This window comes from Hydra vulgaris, chromosome 02 (genome assembly GCF_038396675.1).
Source record: "Hydra vulgaris chromosome 02, alternate assembly HydraT2T_AEP".
In the NCBI taxonomy this organism is placed as follows: domain Eukaryota; kingdom Metazoa; phylum Cnidaria; class Hydrozoa; order Anthoathecata; family Hydridae; genus Hydra; species Hydra vulgaris.
The window spans coordinates 15442824-15461948 of record NC_088921.1 but is presented as its reverse complement, the minus strand read 5'-3'; the positions used below and the strand labels follow the sequence as shown (position 1 = coordinate 15461948).

General features: G+C 29.5%; 1 protein-coding gene across 1 annotated transcript; it reads left to right on the top strand.

Annotated features, from left to right (window-relative positions):
* Nucleotides 1-5437: 5437 nt before the first annotated feature.
* On the top strand, nucleotides 5438-5872 carry LOC136075884 (piggyBac transposable element-derived protein 2-like). The gene has a single exon (XM_065789325.1). The coding sequence runs from the start codon at nucleotides 5438-5440 to the stop codon at nucleotides 5870-5872; it is 435 nt and encodes a 144-aa protein (XP_065645397.1).
* Nucleotides 5873-19125: the final 13253 nt, after the last annotated feature.

The following is a 19125-nucleotide window of genomic DNA, read 5'->3' as shown; positions in this document are numbered from 1 at the left end:
AGTGTTACACCACATGCAGCAATAATCTGCTCATTATTCTAAGAGATAAAAGCTCAAGTTCATCAAGTAAAGCTTGATTGGTTTCTTGGTCTATATACCTTCGCTATGCATATGATGATTTTTCAGCAAAAATATTTGTTCAGTTACTCAAGTTGAATGCAACTTTAATAACTGTACTACGCATTCGTACACAACTTTTCAGCTTTATAATTTTATTTTATAAATGCGTAAATAATTTATTGTGTCAACCAAAGGAAAGAACCAGATGTCAAGGTCTTGCACAGAAACTGGCATGTGTGTCATTTTTAAAAAACTTCAAAATAACTTTAAAGGTTCTTCAATCAAAAAGTTCTTCGAATAGTGACAGTTTGGAAAAGGTTCCAAGGTTTCTTTTTGTTTTTTAGTTTATATTCATTAATAGTAGTTTTACAATCTAACAATATATAAAATTCTGGCGACTAGGTCCTCGAAATCTCAAAGATGATTTCGAGGACCTAGTCGCCAGAACCGTGTAAAAAATATTATATAGGGTAGAGCGAGGTTAGTTAAGCATAGAGGCAAGTTAGGCAATTAAAGTTCTCAAAAACTACGCATCACATGACAAAACATTTAACGGATGAAAGTTTGAGAATTAGAATGTTGACGCAACGCACAGCAAAAGATTGCTGGGAGGCAGTTGAGTAAGATTCACGGGAATTAAATCTGTAACTTTCATATCGGGCTTCAAAGTTCAAGGTAGTTGTATAAAATAAAATTTTCATATTTTATGACACTTTCTTACTATTTAATTATTTCTCTTCTCTTACTTACGTCATTAAAGAGTATAAAATAAAAACTTTATAAATTACACACACGCGTACTCTTAGTGAAAGTTTTATTGATGATTCACCCAAGTTTCGTACTATGCATATTCATATATTTGTTGATTGCACAATTTATCTTTCATTATTCCTTAACTTACCCCATTTTAAGCAAAATCTTTTTAAAAAAATCAAAAATTGTAATTTTTTCTTTACAAATTTTCATCAGATTAAATTATCTTTCAAATATTGAAAAAGTTATATAAATCCGACGCACCGACGCATCCGACGCACCGCTCATGAAATCCGTTAGATTTAGCAAAATTACGTAAGTAGCATTTCCCTACATATATTAACTACCCTACATACGTATGCATTTAATTTTTGCGGCAAGCAGATGTGTTTTATTCAGAGGAAATAATTATTTTTTGTAACTTTTTTTTTTTTTTTTAATAAAAAAAATAAACAAACTATAAAATGGATTAAAAAAATATTGATGTTCGAAAGAAATCTAACGAAACGGGGAATACAGATGAAACACAAATATCAACAAATGTCGTTCGCGATATTTTTCATGAAGTGTTTTCAAAACAGCAGAAAGATATCTTTAAGCTTATCAGTAGTAACCAGACTAGTCTATGGATAGACTTACAACACAGACATAGACAATTCTGTATGTTGTAATGGACACAACAAATGTTTAATTTTTTGTCCTTGTTGTGTCTATCAAATTTTTGATGGTGTCCTAAGATTGCTCAGTTAAAAAATAATTTTCACTTCATAAGTCTACAAAGCATAATTTTTTGTCTATTTGGTGTCTATGATTTTGTCTAAATTTACTTGATTTCATAAAACCAGAAATCTTTCATTACCGTATTATTTGAAGATTGTTATGTAGTAAATTTATAATATTAAAAAAATATTGAAATGACATCAAAACTCCAAATGACGATCATTGCCCATGATTAATTATTGTTTAAAACTTGCGTACATATTCATCAATAAAATGAAAGTAAAAAACATTTTTCTTTTTCACTATTGTTTTATTCACAAACCTAAATAAATTTTAACACCTATTGGAATCTTCTACTTACTAATCCACATTTTATAAAGGACAACTCCTTGATCACATATTTTTAAAATAATTTTATTGAAGGTGATAAAGATTTTAGTGACTAAGGAAAATTTTTTAAATGATAAACTTACCTTCAACTTTTTTGAAGTAATCCCAAACTGGAGAGGGCATTTTAAAAATAAATTTTCACGCACAAAAAAAAAACAACTGAACTGAGTAATTAATGAACTTCAATTGAGCACAAAATAGTCCATTTTGAGGTTTTTAAATAGACATTAACTTTTTAATCAACAGCACACGCTGGATAAAAAATTAAAAAATGAACTTCTGTTAGAAAAATTGTATTTTTAATTTTGTGCTCGTTTTCAGTTTTTGAAACGATGCTGCAGTGAAAATTTAATTACTCGTTATAGGTCCAAATTATATATTAAATAGATCTTCTATACCTCATTAAAAAATCGAGATTGTTTATTTAGTGTCCGTTTTTAAAATGATTGTCTAGAAAGACAAACATTTTTTATAGACAATTCATTTTTGATAGTTGTAATTAAAATTGTTGCAATTAGTGCTTTGTCGAAGTCTATTTTTGTCCTTTTATAATAAGGCCATTAGAGATTGTCTGGTTGCTACTTATCAGTGGTAACTTAAAAATAACTAACGATAAAATAAATGAGCTACTTAATGAAATACATAAATCAAAACAACTTTGCGACTCTTTAAAAAAAGAAAACGAAAAGGTAAACATTAAACTTAAAGAAATTACCAAGAGAGTAAGAATCCTAGAAAAGACAAATAAAGATATCGAAGAAAGCCTAACAGTTACTCAAGACATCCAAGAAAAAAAGGTATGCAAATTAGAAAAGAAAATTAAAAACAAAAATAGTATAGGTGAAGAGGAAAAGAATAAATTACGAAAGCTAGAAGATAGACTCAGAAGGAATAATCTTCGCATCGACGGGCTTCCCGAAAACGATCAAGAAACCTGGGATGAAACTGAAAAAAAATTATTAATTTTATTTGTAAACGAATTAAATATTAGGAACGTTGATATCGAGAGGGCTCCCAGAGTTGGAAAAAAAGAAAAAAATAAATCTAGAACAATTGTTGTTAAAATTCTACATTACAAAGACAAAATAAAAGTGCTACATTCATCTAACCGACTTAAAGGATCAGGAATATACATCAACGAAGACTTTTCTTTTGAAACAATGGTCATAAGGAAAAAACTCGTAGAAGAAATGAAGATGCATAGAAAAAATGGTAAATATTCTTCTATAAAATATGATAAACTTATAGTTAGAGAATTTAGGAAAAATAAAGCGAGTGCTTAATTACTTTATCATTTATATTTAGAACTTTTTTTTCTTTTTTTTTTTTCTAATCATTACTTTTATTATTATTATTTTTTTTTCTTTTTTTTTTTTTCGGAAAAATATGATTTAACAGTTTATAAAAATACCCTACTTATGAATGAAGATAATGTTACACTCAGAATCAACTTACAAACTCAGAATTTAATTCATTACAAAATAAAAATAAGATACTTCTAGATAAACATTCTGACCCGGGTATTAATTTTTTTAGTAATAACAAAGTATTTCAAAATATTAGATTAGATGCAAATTCATTTTCAATTTTGCATTTGAATATTAGGAGTTTTTCAAAAAATTTTGAATTATTTAAACAATTTTTATGCGAGGTTAAATTTAATATTAAAGTTATTAGTCACAGCGAGACATGGTGTACTGATGAATATATCGAGACAAATACAAATTTTCAGCTACCAAATTATAAAGTGATTCATCAATTTAGAGGATCTGGGAAGAATGGAGGGGGTTTGTGTGTATTTATAAGTAACTTTTGTCATACATGCTAAAAAAAGATTTGTGCTCAACCACTAATGATTGTGAATCACTATGTGTGGTAATAATGAATAAAACCACAAAAAACATTATCATCCCACGTTTTATACAGACCACCTTCCAGCTCAATTCGAAAATTATATTAAAAACATAATTAAAAATAAATTAAGCAAAAATAAAAGCATTTATTTTGTAGGTGATTTAAACCTTGACCTGAACATGCGTCATTTAAATACAAATATAAATAATTTCTTTAACGTTATATATTAGAAAGGCTATATTCCACTAATTAATAAGCCCACAAAAATAACTAGAGAAAGCGCAACAATTATTGATCAAATAATCACCAATGAATTCAAATCAAAAATAAAAACAGGAATATTTAAATGCGACATTTCAGACCACTTCCCAGTATTTCTTATCTCACAAAAATGTGATAACATTTATGCACAAAAAGTTAAAAAAAATTACGCGAAATATAAATGAAAAATCCATGAAAAATTTTAATACTCAATTATCAGATTTAAATTGGGATGACTTCCTTGATATTGAACACACAGACAAGGCGTACGATAAGTTTATTGATAAATTACAACAACTTTACAATACGGCTTTTCCTGTAGTTACAAAATGTGTGAAAAAAAAACATTATTAAATCCATGGATAACGCCTGGAATTATAAAGTCGTCAAAAAAAAAGCAACGATTATATAATAAGTTTCTCAAAAAAAAAAAACTTTCAAGAATGAAACTAATTACAAAAATTATAAACGTGTTTTTGAGCTGGTTATTACAAAATCAAAGGAATATTACTATATCGAGCATTTAATAAAACATAAAAATGATCCAAAAATACTTGGAACATAATTAAGGAAGTAATTGGCACGAAACAAAATGACGGAAATTATCTTCCTATAAATCTAAACATTGAAATAAAACTTTTATCATACCCCACACTTTTGTTTAGTTTTAAAAGATATACTGCATCTAAGAGTTCCTTTTCAGTAATTTCATAATTATCGATCTCAGAGGTCTTATTAGGAGTAAAATATGGCTCAAAGTTTACTTCAGTAGTTTCTATTTTCGACGCTAAAGTGGAACCTACACTACATTTTGCCAATAACAACAAACTTGATATGACTGACAGGTTTTCCAAAGTCCGCCCTCTTATCCAGTCCATCAATGCTGCTTGCCTGGCAAACTTTCAGCCTGAACAAATCATCAGCATCGACGAAAGTATGATCCCTTATTACGGAAAACACGGTGCAAAGCAATACATCCATGGCAAACCCATCAAGTTCGGGTATAAGATGTGGGTGGCAGCAACTCGTTTGGGATATGTAATCAATTTCTACCCATATCAAGGTGCCGGCACGACAGATAAAGATCTGGGCCTCGGTGGATCGGTGGTGGTCAATCTCACAAAAGATTTACTAAAACGTGACGGTAATTTCTTTCACATTGTGTTTGACAACCTCAAACATCAAAGCAATGGACAAGCTGCCTCGTGGCTCGCATGACGTTGCCCTGGATCAAAAGGCTAATGTATGCTTGGTACGCTGGCATGACAGTAAGGTTGTGACAGTCGCATCAACTTACGCTGGTGTCGCACCACTTCGCTAAGCTAAAAGATATTCATCAGCACAGAAGAAGCGCATAGACGTTGATCAGCCTTCAGTAATACAACTGTACAATTATGGGATGGGCGGTGTAGACCGCCTAGACCAAAATCTAGCTTGCTATATGATTCAGCACCGATCAAAGAAATGGTATTGGCCAATATTTAGATTTTGTGTTGATTTGGCCGTTCAGAACGCCTTCCAGCTGTATCGTATGCAGGAGAAAATACCTGGCGCCCCGGAGCATGATCTGCTGTCATTTCGACGTCAGATTGCACAAACCTATGTGCAGACACTATCAATGAAGAAGAATTCAGTGCCGTATCCGCCACCTCGTGTAGCAGTAGATCGACGAGTACTTACTGAAGTACGCACAGATGCTACAGATCACTGGATTGCTCAGGGTACACAGCGTCGATGTGTGGCACTCGGCTGCAAAGGCACATCAGTCTTCTACTGTGAGAAGTGCAATGTGGGACTGCATCCTGGTTGCTTTAAGGCATTCCACTGCAAATAACTGATGCCTGTTTTTGTCAATGAAATATAGTCTTTGCAACTTAACATTAATGTGACATTACAGTTATTATGTGCTATTTAAAAGTTCATGATATTTTTTGCATCCATTTCGTTGTTTCTGAACACTTTTGCGTCAAACGGGCAGTTTTCACTCGCTAAGTGGCCTTGTGAAATAATTAATAACAGTTATTAAACGTCACTGTGAGTTATGCTGCATCAGTTAACATTGCCATGTGATTCCTGGTTTCAGAGTTTGACTATTCTTCTTGTCATAGCCAAATATGACACGTGAGAAAACCTGTACCCTCCTGCAGCTAGCGTCAGTTTAAACTGACACCTATATTTTCACCTATATTCACTTAAGTATATAAAAAATTATGAAACAGTTGATGAATATTGTTCATTTGGACCTAAATCACACCAAATAAAGACAAGAAACACATTTTAAAAATCATGGGTTTATATGGGTTAAATTCAAAGTTGCGCTAAGTGGTATTCACTAACCTTTCGTAAACAAAAACTTACGAAATTCCAAAGTTTTTACGTAAGTTATTACTTACGCAAAAAGGTATAAAAACGGTATTCACAACATTTTCCTAAAAATTGCTCAGCAAACTTTACGCAAGAAAAGTTACGTCTGCTATTTTCTGACTTGAGTTTGGCGTAACTTTAAATCATCTTGAGGAGGCTGAATAAGTGCGAATTTCATAACTGCGAATCTGCATAAGTGCGAAGCAGTTGCAAAGACTGGCATAAGTGCGAACTGGCACAAGCGCGAACTGGCATAAGTGCGCCGAAAGAATTTGCAAACATTGGCATAAGTGCGAACTGGCATATATGCGAATCAATTGCAAAAACTGGCATAAGTGCGAACTGGCACAAGCGCGAACTGGCATAAGTGCGCCGAAAGAATTTGCAAACATTGGCATAAGTGCGAACTGGCATAAGTGCGAACTGGCATATGTGCAAATCAATTGCAAAAACTGGCATAAGTGCGAACTGGCACAAGCGCGAACTGGCATAAGTGCGCCGAAAGAATTTGCAAACATTGGCATAAGTGCGAATTGGCATAAATGCGAACTTGCCAATTCGCCAATTATGCCAATTTGCACTTATGCCAATGTTTGCAAATTCTTTCGGCGCACTTATGCTAATTCGCGCTTGTGCCAGTTCGCACTTATACCAGTTTTTGCAATTGATTCGCACATATGCCAGTTCGCACTTATGCCAGTTCGCACTTATGCCAATGTTTGTAAATTCTTTCGGCGCACTTATGCCAGTTCGCGCTTGTGCCAGTTCGCACTTATGCCAGTTTTTGCAATTGTTTCGCACTTATGCCAGTTCGCACTTATGCCAGTTCGCACTTATGCCAATGTTTGCAAATTCTTTTGGCGCACTTATGCCAGTTCGCGCTTGTGCTAGTTCGCACTTATGCCAGTTTTTGCAAGTGATTCGCACTTATGCCAGTTCGCGCTTGTGCCAGTTCGCACTTATGCCAGTCGCACTTATGCAGATTCGCAGCTATGAAATTCGCACTTATTCAGTCGCCCCATCATCTTGTAATATTTAAAAATGGCGTTTTTATTATTATAAAAGATTTCAGATTTTATTTGTTATTGCCCAATAAAATATAATTTTATCTTAATTTTATACTGCTATACGTTAAGTTATTTATTTAAATAATACAACTATAGTTTTTTTTTAAACAACAACAACAATAGCAGTATATTTACCAAATATTTAGATGTACTTCATAAACTTGTTTTATAAAGCTTGTTTTCACCTTAAATTTAAGGTTAAAAAATATACACACAATCTATATAATGGATGGTTCACTCTCTCATAGCCTAGCTAAAACATATCCGACCATAGTACGGATATATCATATAGTTTTGTAGTATGTCAATAACTTATTAAATAAGTTAAGTTAATAACTAGTTATTGTCATACATCAAAACTATATGATGTATTCATACTATATTTTTTTTTAATATAATTTTTTTATATAATTTTAACTATATGATGTATTCATACTATTTTTTTTTTTATATAATTTTGAAGTATGATCATACTTCAAAACTTTATGATGTATCCATACTATATTAACTTATGGTTGTATCTATACTATACTATCTGTACTATATTATACAAAAATATATGCAATAATATTATTGAAGTATATACTTTAACTTGCATAACTAGCATAAAGAGAGAGAGAGTCTCTCATTCTCTCTGTGTGAGAGAGAAAATATTTGTGCTAATATAGATACAATATTCACAAAAATATGTAATTAATTCATTAGTTTTTCAAATATCTATTGTTTTTTTTATTTATAAATGAGAACAAGACTATTTCAAAATACAATAAAATGCAAAAATTATCTCTGAGTAATCAGGCTGCTGAAGTAAAAAAGTATTATAACCTAAATATTAAGCTTACTTTGAATAATGATGCTATGTTTTTCGATAATCTCAGTTATTCAAAGGTATTAACAATATTAAGATTATTTTGAATAATAATGCTCTGTTTTTAATTATTTCAATTATCAGAGGATGTTAAATATATCTATGGATAATTTAAATTATTAAAAAAAAGAGCATTGTTTTTTAAAGCCTAATTTCTTGGTAAATAATATTGTTATTTGCAAATAATATACATATTCTTTAATAGTTTAAATTGTTTTGGTAGATCTTTTTTTTTTTTGTATTTCTATATGAAATCTCATTGTTGTAGTTTGTTATTGCAAAGAGCAGAAATTCCATAAAAAGTTCCAAATCAGTTAGTCCAAATGGAGTGATAGTGCTTTTCACAATTGAGTAGAATTATTATCTGTTGCTGTTGAAAATAGTATTACAACTCTTGAGATGACAGCATATTGTTCACACTGGTTGTAGCTATTAGATTGTACTGTATTTGGTGTCTTGAAAACCTACTACAATACTTGTTGTTGTGATTTAATCAATACTTGTTATGTCAAATAGTCAAACTGTTTTATACTGCATGTACCTGATTCACAGAATTAACTTTACGCTATCCATCAAATATAAAAGTTATGTTTTTAATCGTGCAAATATAGTACCATAAATTCTCAATCTGAAATATCACTGGAAAAAAACTTACAAAAAACAAGTGGGTTTTAATTCAAACTCAACTTTTATTAATTAATATAATTGAAACATTTTTCATAACATATTATGAAAAATACAATGACTTTTTCATATTATGTTATTGAAAAGTTGTTGAACTTTTGCTTATGTTTTCAAAATGTTCCTTATATTTCTGACAATAGAAATTTTGTTTATAAATAGTTTCAAATATACTAGAATGCATATACTCAAATGTATTTCTTTAATTTATTGAAGCAATTTCTTTATTAAATGAAACTGTCATTCCCTATTGCAAATAAAAGTGTTTTTGATTCAAGTCAATTATATGATAAAACAAGACCACTGAAATGAAAATTTAACAATTATAATGATGTTTTCTTATACCTTAGGGTATGAGAAGTAAGTATGAAAACAAGAAGTTAAAAAAAAAACACTTTAGTTTAGCACTTCCATTATTTTATGAACGTGAAATTGTATGCTAAACTAAAGCATTTTGTTTTAATTTCCTGAAGCAATGCAAGACAAGTTGCATGATCTGATTAGGGGTGAACCCAGACCTTTTTTGGTACTATAGGACCGGTATGGGCACCAAAAAAATGCCTCAAAATATTAATTTCATGTTGTTTTTCTTTTTCTTTTTATATTAAAAATAGAAAAAAAGTTCTTTCAAATGCTATTTTTCTGTATATTTTAGCTACTTTATTTAGCCAGTAATGTTTACAAATAAGGTTCGCTGCAGGTTTAGAGTTAGGGTTAAATAAAACTAATGGGCATTCACTGATGGCATCATACAGGAAGCTGAATAATTATCTTATATAAGCCCAGGATAATACAATTTTTGTTACCCATTTAGATTGCAATGTTTATATTTGAAATAACATATGTGTAGCATTTTGTTAATAATCGATTTTGCTTGCAATGTTTATATTTAAAATAATAGATGTGTAGCATTTTGTTAATAATCGATATCTCATTTAAAAAACCCACCGACTCCTATTTGTTCCATTTTTAATCCAATTATTAATTATTTTGATTATTTTCCTAATAGATACTCAAAATAGATTGAAAGAATGTTTATGCTATTACTTTTAAAAGTAATTGCATGTATATGCAATATGGGGCTATTCAAATACAATGAAACACTTTTTTGCTGTTTTTAGACTCCCTTCTTTGTATATGTAACATTTTAAACAATCTCTCCCCGCCCTATTTGTGACGTGACATTATTTTTAAACAAATATATCTTTGAGTTTGTACTTTTATGCTAAAGGTTTACTGTTCCGCTGTAATTAGAATTTAAATTTTAAAAACTTTGTCATGTCACACTGTGGCTAACCACCCCCTCTCCCATTTGATATTTGGTGACACTTTCAAACACCTCCACCCCATATAAGAGTGTCACGCATTATTTGGATAGCCCCTATATGGTTTTGCTACATTTTTAAATATAGCAACAACAACAACAAAAATAAGTAAATTTAAGTACGTAAAATAAGTAAATTTAAGTAAGTAAAAAAAATAAGTAAATTTAAGTAAAAAGTAAGTAAATTTAAGCCCTGTCTTTAAAAAAGAAACATTCACTGTTTGGTCACATTGCCCTATGTGTCTTAATGAAAAAAGAAATTAGTAATACTAACTACTTCCTTTATACAAATAGTTATAAAATATTTGCCTTAAATTTTGGGTAAGTTTTTGCCTAAATTTTGCGTAATTCATGCCCAACCTTAACTTTACGCAAATACTGCGAAAAAGTTGTGAATACCAAATAGTTACGCAAAAAATATTTTGCGTAAGTTTTTTGTAACTTTTGCTCAGCTACGCAAGAGTTACGCAAAAGTTGTGAATCCGCACCCAGGTCGTTTTACACATTCTAAAGAACTATTTAAAAATCATCATATACCTAATGTTTTTCAGTTGAACCTTTATCAAATTCTTATTTTTATGTACAAGTTTCATAATAAAGTAACTCCTATAATATTTAATACACTTTTCAATAAAATTAACCACGAGTACCCTACAAGATTTTCAAATTACAATTATGAGCAACCGAAAATGCACTATTTGGTTACTAAATTTTCTATTACCATCAGAGGTCCTAAATTATGGAAATAACTAGCTGAAAAATTGTTCTTCGCTTTCTCTATTCAAACAAAAACTAAAACAAAAACTTCTTAACGATGTTAATGAATTAAATTCTTTTTAAATTCTTTTTAAGATTCTTTATTTCGTCTTCTTTTTTTTTTGTTTTTTACAACTATCTTATTAACTGGTCTTTAATTTAAATTTACCTTAAATTCTCCTATTGACTTATTTTTAATTTTTAAGTGTAATTGTTATTATTTTTTTTTTTACTATCTCTTTTTACGATTTTCTTTAGATTATAGATTAGTTACTGATCTTAACATACTTGTAAAATTTGTATTTATTTTTTATATCGTACAAAGTAATTTTATGTTTACATTTTAATGATTGTACACGCTTGCTGATGAAAGCACGTCGGGGTGTAGTGATAAGGCAAATATTGTCTTCTTTTAGCCCTGGTCATGTAAATTTTATTTATATAAAACGGCATTGTATTCTTTTTTTTTAATGACGAAAATAAATAAAAAAAGAAATAAAAAAAAGAAATAAAAATAAAATATACATATAAATGTCATAGTATATTCTTAAATTTGGTAAACGTACTCGATTTGCACTAATTTGTTAAAGGACCCACGTGCAATATGAGTTTTCTTGATCTTGTTTTTTTTGAATAACAGTTCTCTCATAAGTGATATATCTGTTGAGTGTCCTTTTAGCACTAGCGACCATAACAAAGTCCAATTTTCTATAAATACGAACGGTTTCAGTGTGAAAATAAACCAGAATCTTTCTACGACTTTTCTAATGCTGATTTTAAGAGCCTTGAGTTATATTTATCAAAAATAAATTGGGATTTTGAGTTTTATTGTGCCTGTACAACTGAGGATTGCTGGAGCATTTTTCTAAGGCTTTTTGGTACTGGTATTAATGAATTTGTACCTATTAGAAAAAAGTATTATAACAAAACGAGTAATCACTATCCAAAATACATTTAAAAAATATTAAGCCGCAAAGTATTATTATGGAAAATTAATTACCAATCGAAAATTGAATTAAACCTAGTAGAAGGAAATGAAATTAGCAAGTTTTATAAATATGTTAATAATAAAATGAATATCCTTAATAAGCACCACCATCTAATAGACAAAAATAACAATAACAAGGTCACTTCCAGTAATATAGAAATTGCTAACGTGTTTAATAATCACTTTGGAAGTGTTTTTACGGACGATAATTGCTATTTTTCTAATATTGTCACTTATGGTAAAGATCCAATAAGTATTAATACGGTTCATTTTTCCGTGAAGTCAGTGTATAAAACCCTAATGGGAATTAATCCAAGTACCTCGTTTGGTTCTGATAGTTTACCTAATGCAATTCTTAAAAAGTTAGCTCATGTTTTATGTTTTCCTCTTTCATATATTTTTGAGGCTAGTTTTACATTAAACGTTTTACCTAATCAATGGCGCAAAGCTTTCGTTTCCCCAATTTTTTGATTATCAACTCACATATTGTTGAGTATTTAAATAAGTATAACATAATATCTCCTAGTCAGAACGGTTTCCTCGATAAACGTTCTACATGCACAAATCTTTTAGAATCTACTAACGATTGGAGTACCGCACTTGACAATCATCTGATTACAGATGTTATATATATATATATATATTGACTTCCGAAAGGCGTTTGATTCCGTATCTTATTCAAAAATAATATTCAAACTTTCATTATACAATATTCGTGGTAACCTTTTAAAGTGGATCACTGCATTTCTCACAGACAGATCTCAACAGGTAAAGATTAGTAGCGCTTTATCAGATCCGATTCGAATTGTTAGTGGTGTACCTCAGGGTAGTGTGCTAGGATCAACTTTGTTCTTATTATTTATAAATGACTTATCATCTGTAGTAAACAATCTTGAATGTACAATAAAAATTTTTGCTGATGATTTAAAATTATACAGTTCGTATCACAATATGAATCATAGCCACGATTTAACTGTTGCTCTTGATAGAATAATTATTTGGTCGGATACTTGGCAGTTGCCAATTGCCAGCAAGAAATATTTTGCACACAGAATAGCGTTTTCTCCATTGAATAGTATTAGTTTTAATTACAAGTTAGGTGTTTGTATTCTAGATGGTCATCTAACCCAAAAGATCTTGGAGTAATTATAGACTCCCGCCAAAACTACAAAAAACACATTGCCAGAGTCACTCATGTAGCAAATACTAGAGCATACCTAATCTTAAAATGCTTTAAAACTCGCAATCCTATTATATTATTACGTGCATTTACCACTTATGTAAGACCAATTATTGAATATTGCTCTCCAGTTTGGTCGCCACACCAAACTATGTTAATAAAGTCTATTGAAAATATTCAAAAGCGATTCACAAAAAAAAATGCCGATAGTAGTTGTTTAAGCTATTCTAGCCGTTTACAGCTGCTTGGTTTCGATTCTCTGGAACTCAGACGTTTAAAACATGATTTAGTTATATGTTTCAAAGTTATGCATAATTTGGTTTGCATAGATAAAAACTTGTTTTTCGAAATTAACAATAATAATTATGCTCGTGGTCATACTTTAAGGATTTGCAAGCAACGATGTCAACTCGACATTCGCAAATATTGTTTTTCTCAACGAGTTGTAAATATCTGGAATAATCTGACATCAGAAGCAGTAAATGCTGATAACATTTGTATTTTTAAAAATAAAATAAAATCGTGCAATTTTGTAAATAAAGTAAATGAATGATATCTTGAATGTTTCTATTATAAACTATATTTGTTTCTATGTACTTTGTTTTCTTATTTAAGGGCATATTGTCAGTGTCTATTTATTGGACCTGTATGTCCTTTAGAACATGTGTTTTTTTTTAAACTTGTTCTAATAAATTTTTATTTATTTATTATAAATTCTGTTTAAGATTCTTTTTTTTAATTTTTTTTTTTTTTTAGTTTTTAGTTTGTTTTTTTTAACAACTATCTTATTAACTTGTCTTTAATTCAAATTTTCTTTAAATTATCCTATTAACTTATTAAAGTATCTTTAGTTTTTAGGTGTAATTATTTTTAATTTTATTTTTTTTACGATTTTCTTTTGATTATAGATTAACAACTGATCTTTACATAATTGTAAAATTTGTATTTATTTTTGATATGATACAAAGTAATCTTATGTTCACATTTTTATTGTTGTACACGCTTGCTGATGAAAGCACGTCGGGGCGATATGGAAAATATTGTCTTCTTTTAGCCCCCGTCATGATGAAAAAATAAATAAATATATGAATAAAAAAAATAATATTGATGAAAAAAATACAAACAAACAAAAATAATAACTTAATAATACACAATCAAAGTATACAAATTAAAAACATCGTTTATGCTGTATGATATATTTATAACCTACTTTTCTCACAAAAGTAAATAAAACACGAAAACATGTTTACTTATTAGGTGAGCTTAATTTAGATATTTTAAAGCAACCTTCAAGTTAAAACATTAAATATTTTGTTGATGCTCTCTTAGAATCTTATTCCAACTATAGCCGACAAGAATAACATATAAAGATAATATAAAAAGTCACGACTTTTTTAACACCTGCTTTATCTCAGGTATAATGAAGACTGATTTGACGAACCAATTTCCAATATTTTTAAGTACAAACTATGTTTGTAACCTCAAATTGTATTATTTACAAGCGACAAATCAATGAAACCAGTTTATTACAATTTTACAATTGTTGATGAAGATCTCGTTTTCCAATCTTAAGAAGCTTACAAGGCTTAAGAGCTATTTAGTAAGCAATAAAATATAACATTTCCTGAACAAAAAATTATTATAAATTTAAATTCACTACTCAATCCCTGTATAACCAAAAGATTACTCAACAACGAAAACAAAAGCTTTATGAGAAATTCTTAAAAAAGAAATCTTATCAAAATGAAAAAATCTACAAAAATGAAAAAAAACATGTTTGAAAGACAAAAATTTATTATTTATAATTATTAGGAAAACAAAACAAAAATGCTCAAAAAACATGAAATGCCATTAAAGAAATTTCCAGTGGTCATACGTCGTCTGGGGGACGTCCGGACTAAATAATGAAGCTTCAAATTCAAGCATATAATCATCCGGACGTCTTGCTGACGTCCGGACTTCTCACGAACGTCTAGACGTCAGCAAGACGTCCGGCGGACGTCCCCCCGACAACGCATGCATACTGTATTATTGCTATAAACAAATTTAAGATGAATACACTGCCAAAAAAAAAAAACTTTTAATATATAGCAGAGGAGTTAAAAAGTTTTTTTAATAATGTTAGCTCGAGTTTATCAGCTAGTAAATAATTGAGTTTTTCAACATTTGATGCTTATCTGACTTATTTAAACAAATGTATGAATGAATACGAACTAGGGAAAAGGCGCCTATGATTATATGCTTGAATTTGAAGCTTCATTATTTAGTATCCCGAAGACCAAGAACAAAAGTTTCAATATGGATACATTTTTGTTACATGTAGAAGAATAATAACCCTAGGAGTTTTCACCAGTTTTATTTTTTTATTAGTTATTCTTATTTAAAAAAAAAGCACACGTATGTCGTCATGGGCAACTATTGCTCCTATGATAGCATAGGGGAGGATGGGGTTAGTTAGCATCAAGGGTAAATTGACGATTTCATTTAACCTTAGAGCCTTTCCTTAGAAATGCCACAAATTACGCGTAATTATTCTAATTATCCATTTCGTGCTACACAGCAGTGTAGAATTTTGCGCATGCGCTTAAGAGATATTGCGTTTTATGTGTTTTTTGAAGCAAATTTTTTTACTGAAATAAAAATTCCTTTTACTTCACTAAAAAGTGTTGCTTTTATGACAAAAAAAAAGGTTTTCTCAACTCGTCAATATTGCAACACACCTAATTCGTCAGTATGATATCATAGGAAGAAGTCATCATTTTCATTTAAACAAGCTTTAATGTTTGCCTTGTTCAAAAGATAAAATTAAAATAAATATTCCACTAAATGCACAAAACTTGGAAACAAAATGCATGAAAATTTCATTTTTGCACAGTTAATAATAAAATCACAATCTTAAATATTTAAAGGGATTAAAAATACAACAACACATCCCGAAATCGATTTTTGTTAATTATAAAAGCAATATTAGTGCATAAGGACGTATTTTTACTAAAACTAATGTAAAGTCAGTATAGACATGTTAATCTAATCACTTTTATGTCATAACCAATATTTATGAAATAATGACCGGTATGCCATCATAGGCATTATGCCATCATAGACGCCTTCACCCTGAATATAATCGAGTTGCGCAGTGTTTTATTATATATAAAATATAACACGAGCCCAGGCTATGACAAAGTTATTATAGTTATAAATGACGCTGTAACTCATAGGAGTTGAAACTGAAATATGTAGAGTTCAGTCTATAACAGTCAATAACAGCCAAAAATTTAACAAGAATTAAAAACAATATACAAGACCTGAGATTTGAGGTTAAGATTTAAAGTATTTATCAATGTGGTTCTTAGATTGATTTACGTTTGTTAACCCGATGATTTCTTGTGTTAGTACATTCCAGTCATTTACAACTCTATAAATTGATATTAGTTGTTAGCATCAACTGTCCAGTATATTAAATATATATCAGCATTAACTATTATTATATTGCCTATAAATCTTTAATTTAATGCATTAAAAACATCAAAGTTTCAAATCCATATGACAGCCTATAAATCTTTTTCAATTACTTTTATTACATTTTTTTATTACAGCAAAAATTTTTTGTCTGATTGTGTTAAGCTTGTAGCTATTTTGTGTTTTTTTGACTCGTAGCCATAGTTACTTATTTTAGTTCCATTCTTGTTTCCTTCTAGTTTTCTTTTCATTCTAGTTTCCATTCTTGCTTCTCTTTTGTTTCTTATTTATATAAACGATCTTCCAAACGCCTCTAATATCTTTAAAACTATAATGTTTGCCGACAAAACAAATTTATTTTACTCGTCAAAGACAATCGAAGACCTCTATGAAAAAACAAATGCTGAACTAAAAAAAGTTAACATATGGTTTAAATCAAATAAACTGTCACTCAATATAGAAAAAACTAAGTATATACTATTTCACTCTAATCAACAAATTAACAAAATACCCCTGAACCTACCAACAATTAATATAGAAAATATATCCAAAAGAGCTCTGAATACAAAGTTTATAGGAGTTCTTATCTACTTCTCATTCATGCATAGTTATCTCATGTATGCCAATATAGCATGGGGCAGTACCCACAAATCTAAATTACAACCACTTTACTTACGTCAAAAACACGCTTCAAGACTAGTATACAACAAAAGCAAATTTGCTCATGCTCAACATGAACAAATGAACGCACTAAATATATTCCAAGTAAATATTTTTCAAAATATACTTTTCATGTTTAAATACAAACTAAGTCTGGTTCCAGAGCATTTTACAGCACACTTTTTTAAAAACAATATAAATAAATACAATACAAGAGCAACAGGCAACTTTAAGATACCTTTTGAAACAACAAGACTCTCAAAATTCTCAGTTACATATCGTGGTCCCTATTTATTTAACAAATTAGTTTCCAGAAACGAATCACTATTAAACTTAAACAATGAACACTCTCTGAAAAAAAGCTAAAATCTACAATAATCAAATTAAACAACTGTAAGGAATTTTTTTAAATTTGAATAAATAAATAAATGCAACTTAACTTTTAATACAAATCGATAATAAAAATAATATTAATAACAAGGTATATATGTAACACATATATATATACCACGTATGCAACTGATTTTTTATGTGTATTACACGTCTAAGAAATAGGTACTCGATGACAAGACTGACTTAAGTCTTCTGCGAGCTTCCTATGACTACAAATAAGTATTTCTTTTTACCAATCTTACACGAATTTTGTTTTTATCATATTTATACACTAACATTATCTTGAAATGTGGTAAATTAACTTAAAGTGAAACATCTAAACTCTCCTCCAAAAAATCAGCAGATTATTTTTATTTATTGTATTTTTTATTTTTATTGGAGTAATATAGAGATATATTTCTGGGATTATTTTTACTTACACGTTATTATATTGTTGTAATTGGTATTTATTTTATTCATGTCTCGGAGTTGTAAGCAACTATATTTTTATTTACCTCGTATATTTTGAACTTTATATTTATGATTTAAATTTGTATATCTTTACTGCCAATCAGTGATTGGCAACTTGTAATTACTTTGTAGTTGTAAAATAAAACACGTATAAAAAAAAACAAAAAATAAACGTTATAAATATTCAAATTTTTGCCATTGGTTCAAATTGACTGCCATTCCGAAAAGTTACTCGAAACTATAAAAAATGATAACGTTGTCGGTACATGGAAACTATTCTATACATGGAAACTTTAAAGGTGTTGTTGCCTATGCTGACGACATTATTAGCTCTACTCTATCTGGTCTTGAAAGGCTGATTACTGTTGCTTTCAGAAAAAAGACAATTAACTAATTGCAAGATAACCCTAGACGACCATCAAATAATACCAAATGAAAAACTTAATCATCTAGGCTTTATTTGGGATACACAAAAATCTATTTTCGCCTCACTCAATAGAACAAATATTAACAATAGGGTATCATATTTCCAAACTACAGAGCAAACTCTGATTCAATCTGGTATCCGGTTTGTACATCCATATTCAGTTATTTAATTATATACACCTTTAGCAGTTCCGACGCTAACGCATGGTCTGGAACTCTGTGAAAATAGAGAGTCAACAATGCAAAGACTTAATAAACTTGGAAGAAATGCAGTCAAGTCATTTTTTAATATCTCTAAGTATAGCAAAAACTATATAAACTCTCTATTTAAAGTTCGGGAGATATCTTACATACAACAAAATAAAATAAACCTATTTATCCGTCTATTAAATAATAAAGTAACTTTTGAAACCATCAATTCTCAGCTTAACTATTGTTCACTAAAATATTCATTTTTAGGTGACATAAAGG

Coding starts and splice junctions, on each gene's coding strand:
- LOC136075884 (XM_065789325.1), top strand. CDS start 5,438: ATGGGCGGTGTAGACCGCCTAGACCAAAATCTAGCTTGCTATATGATT.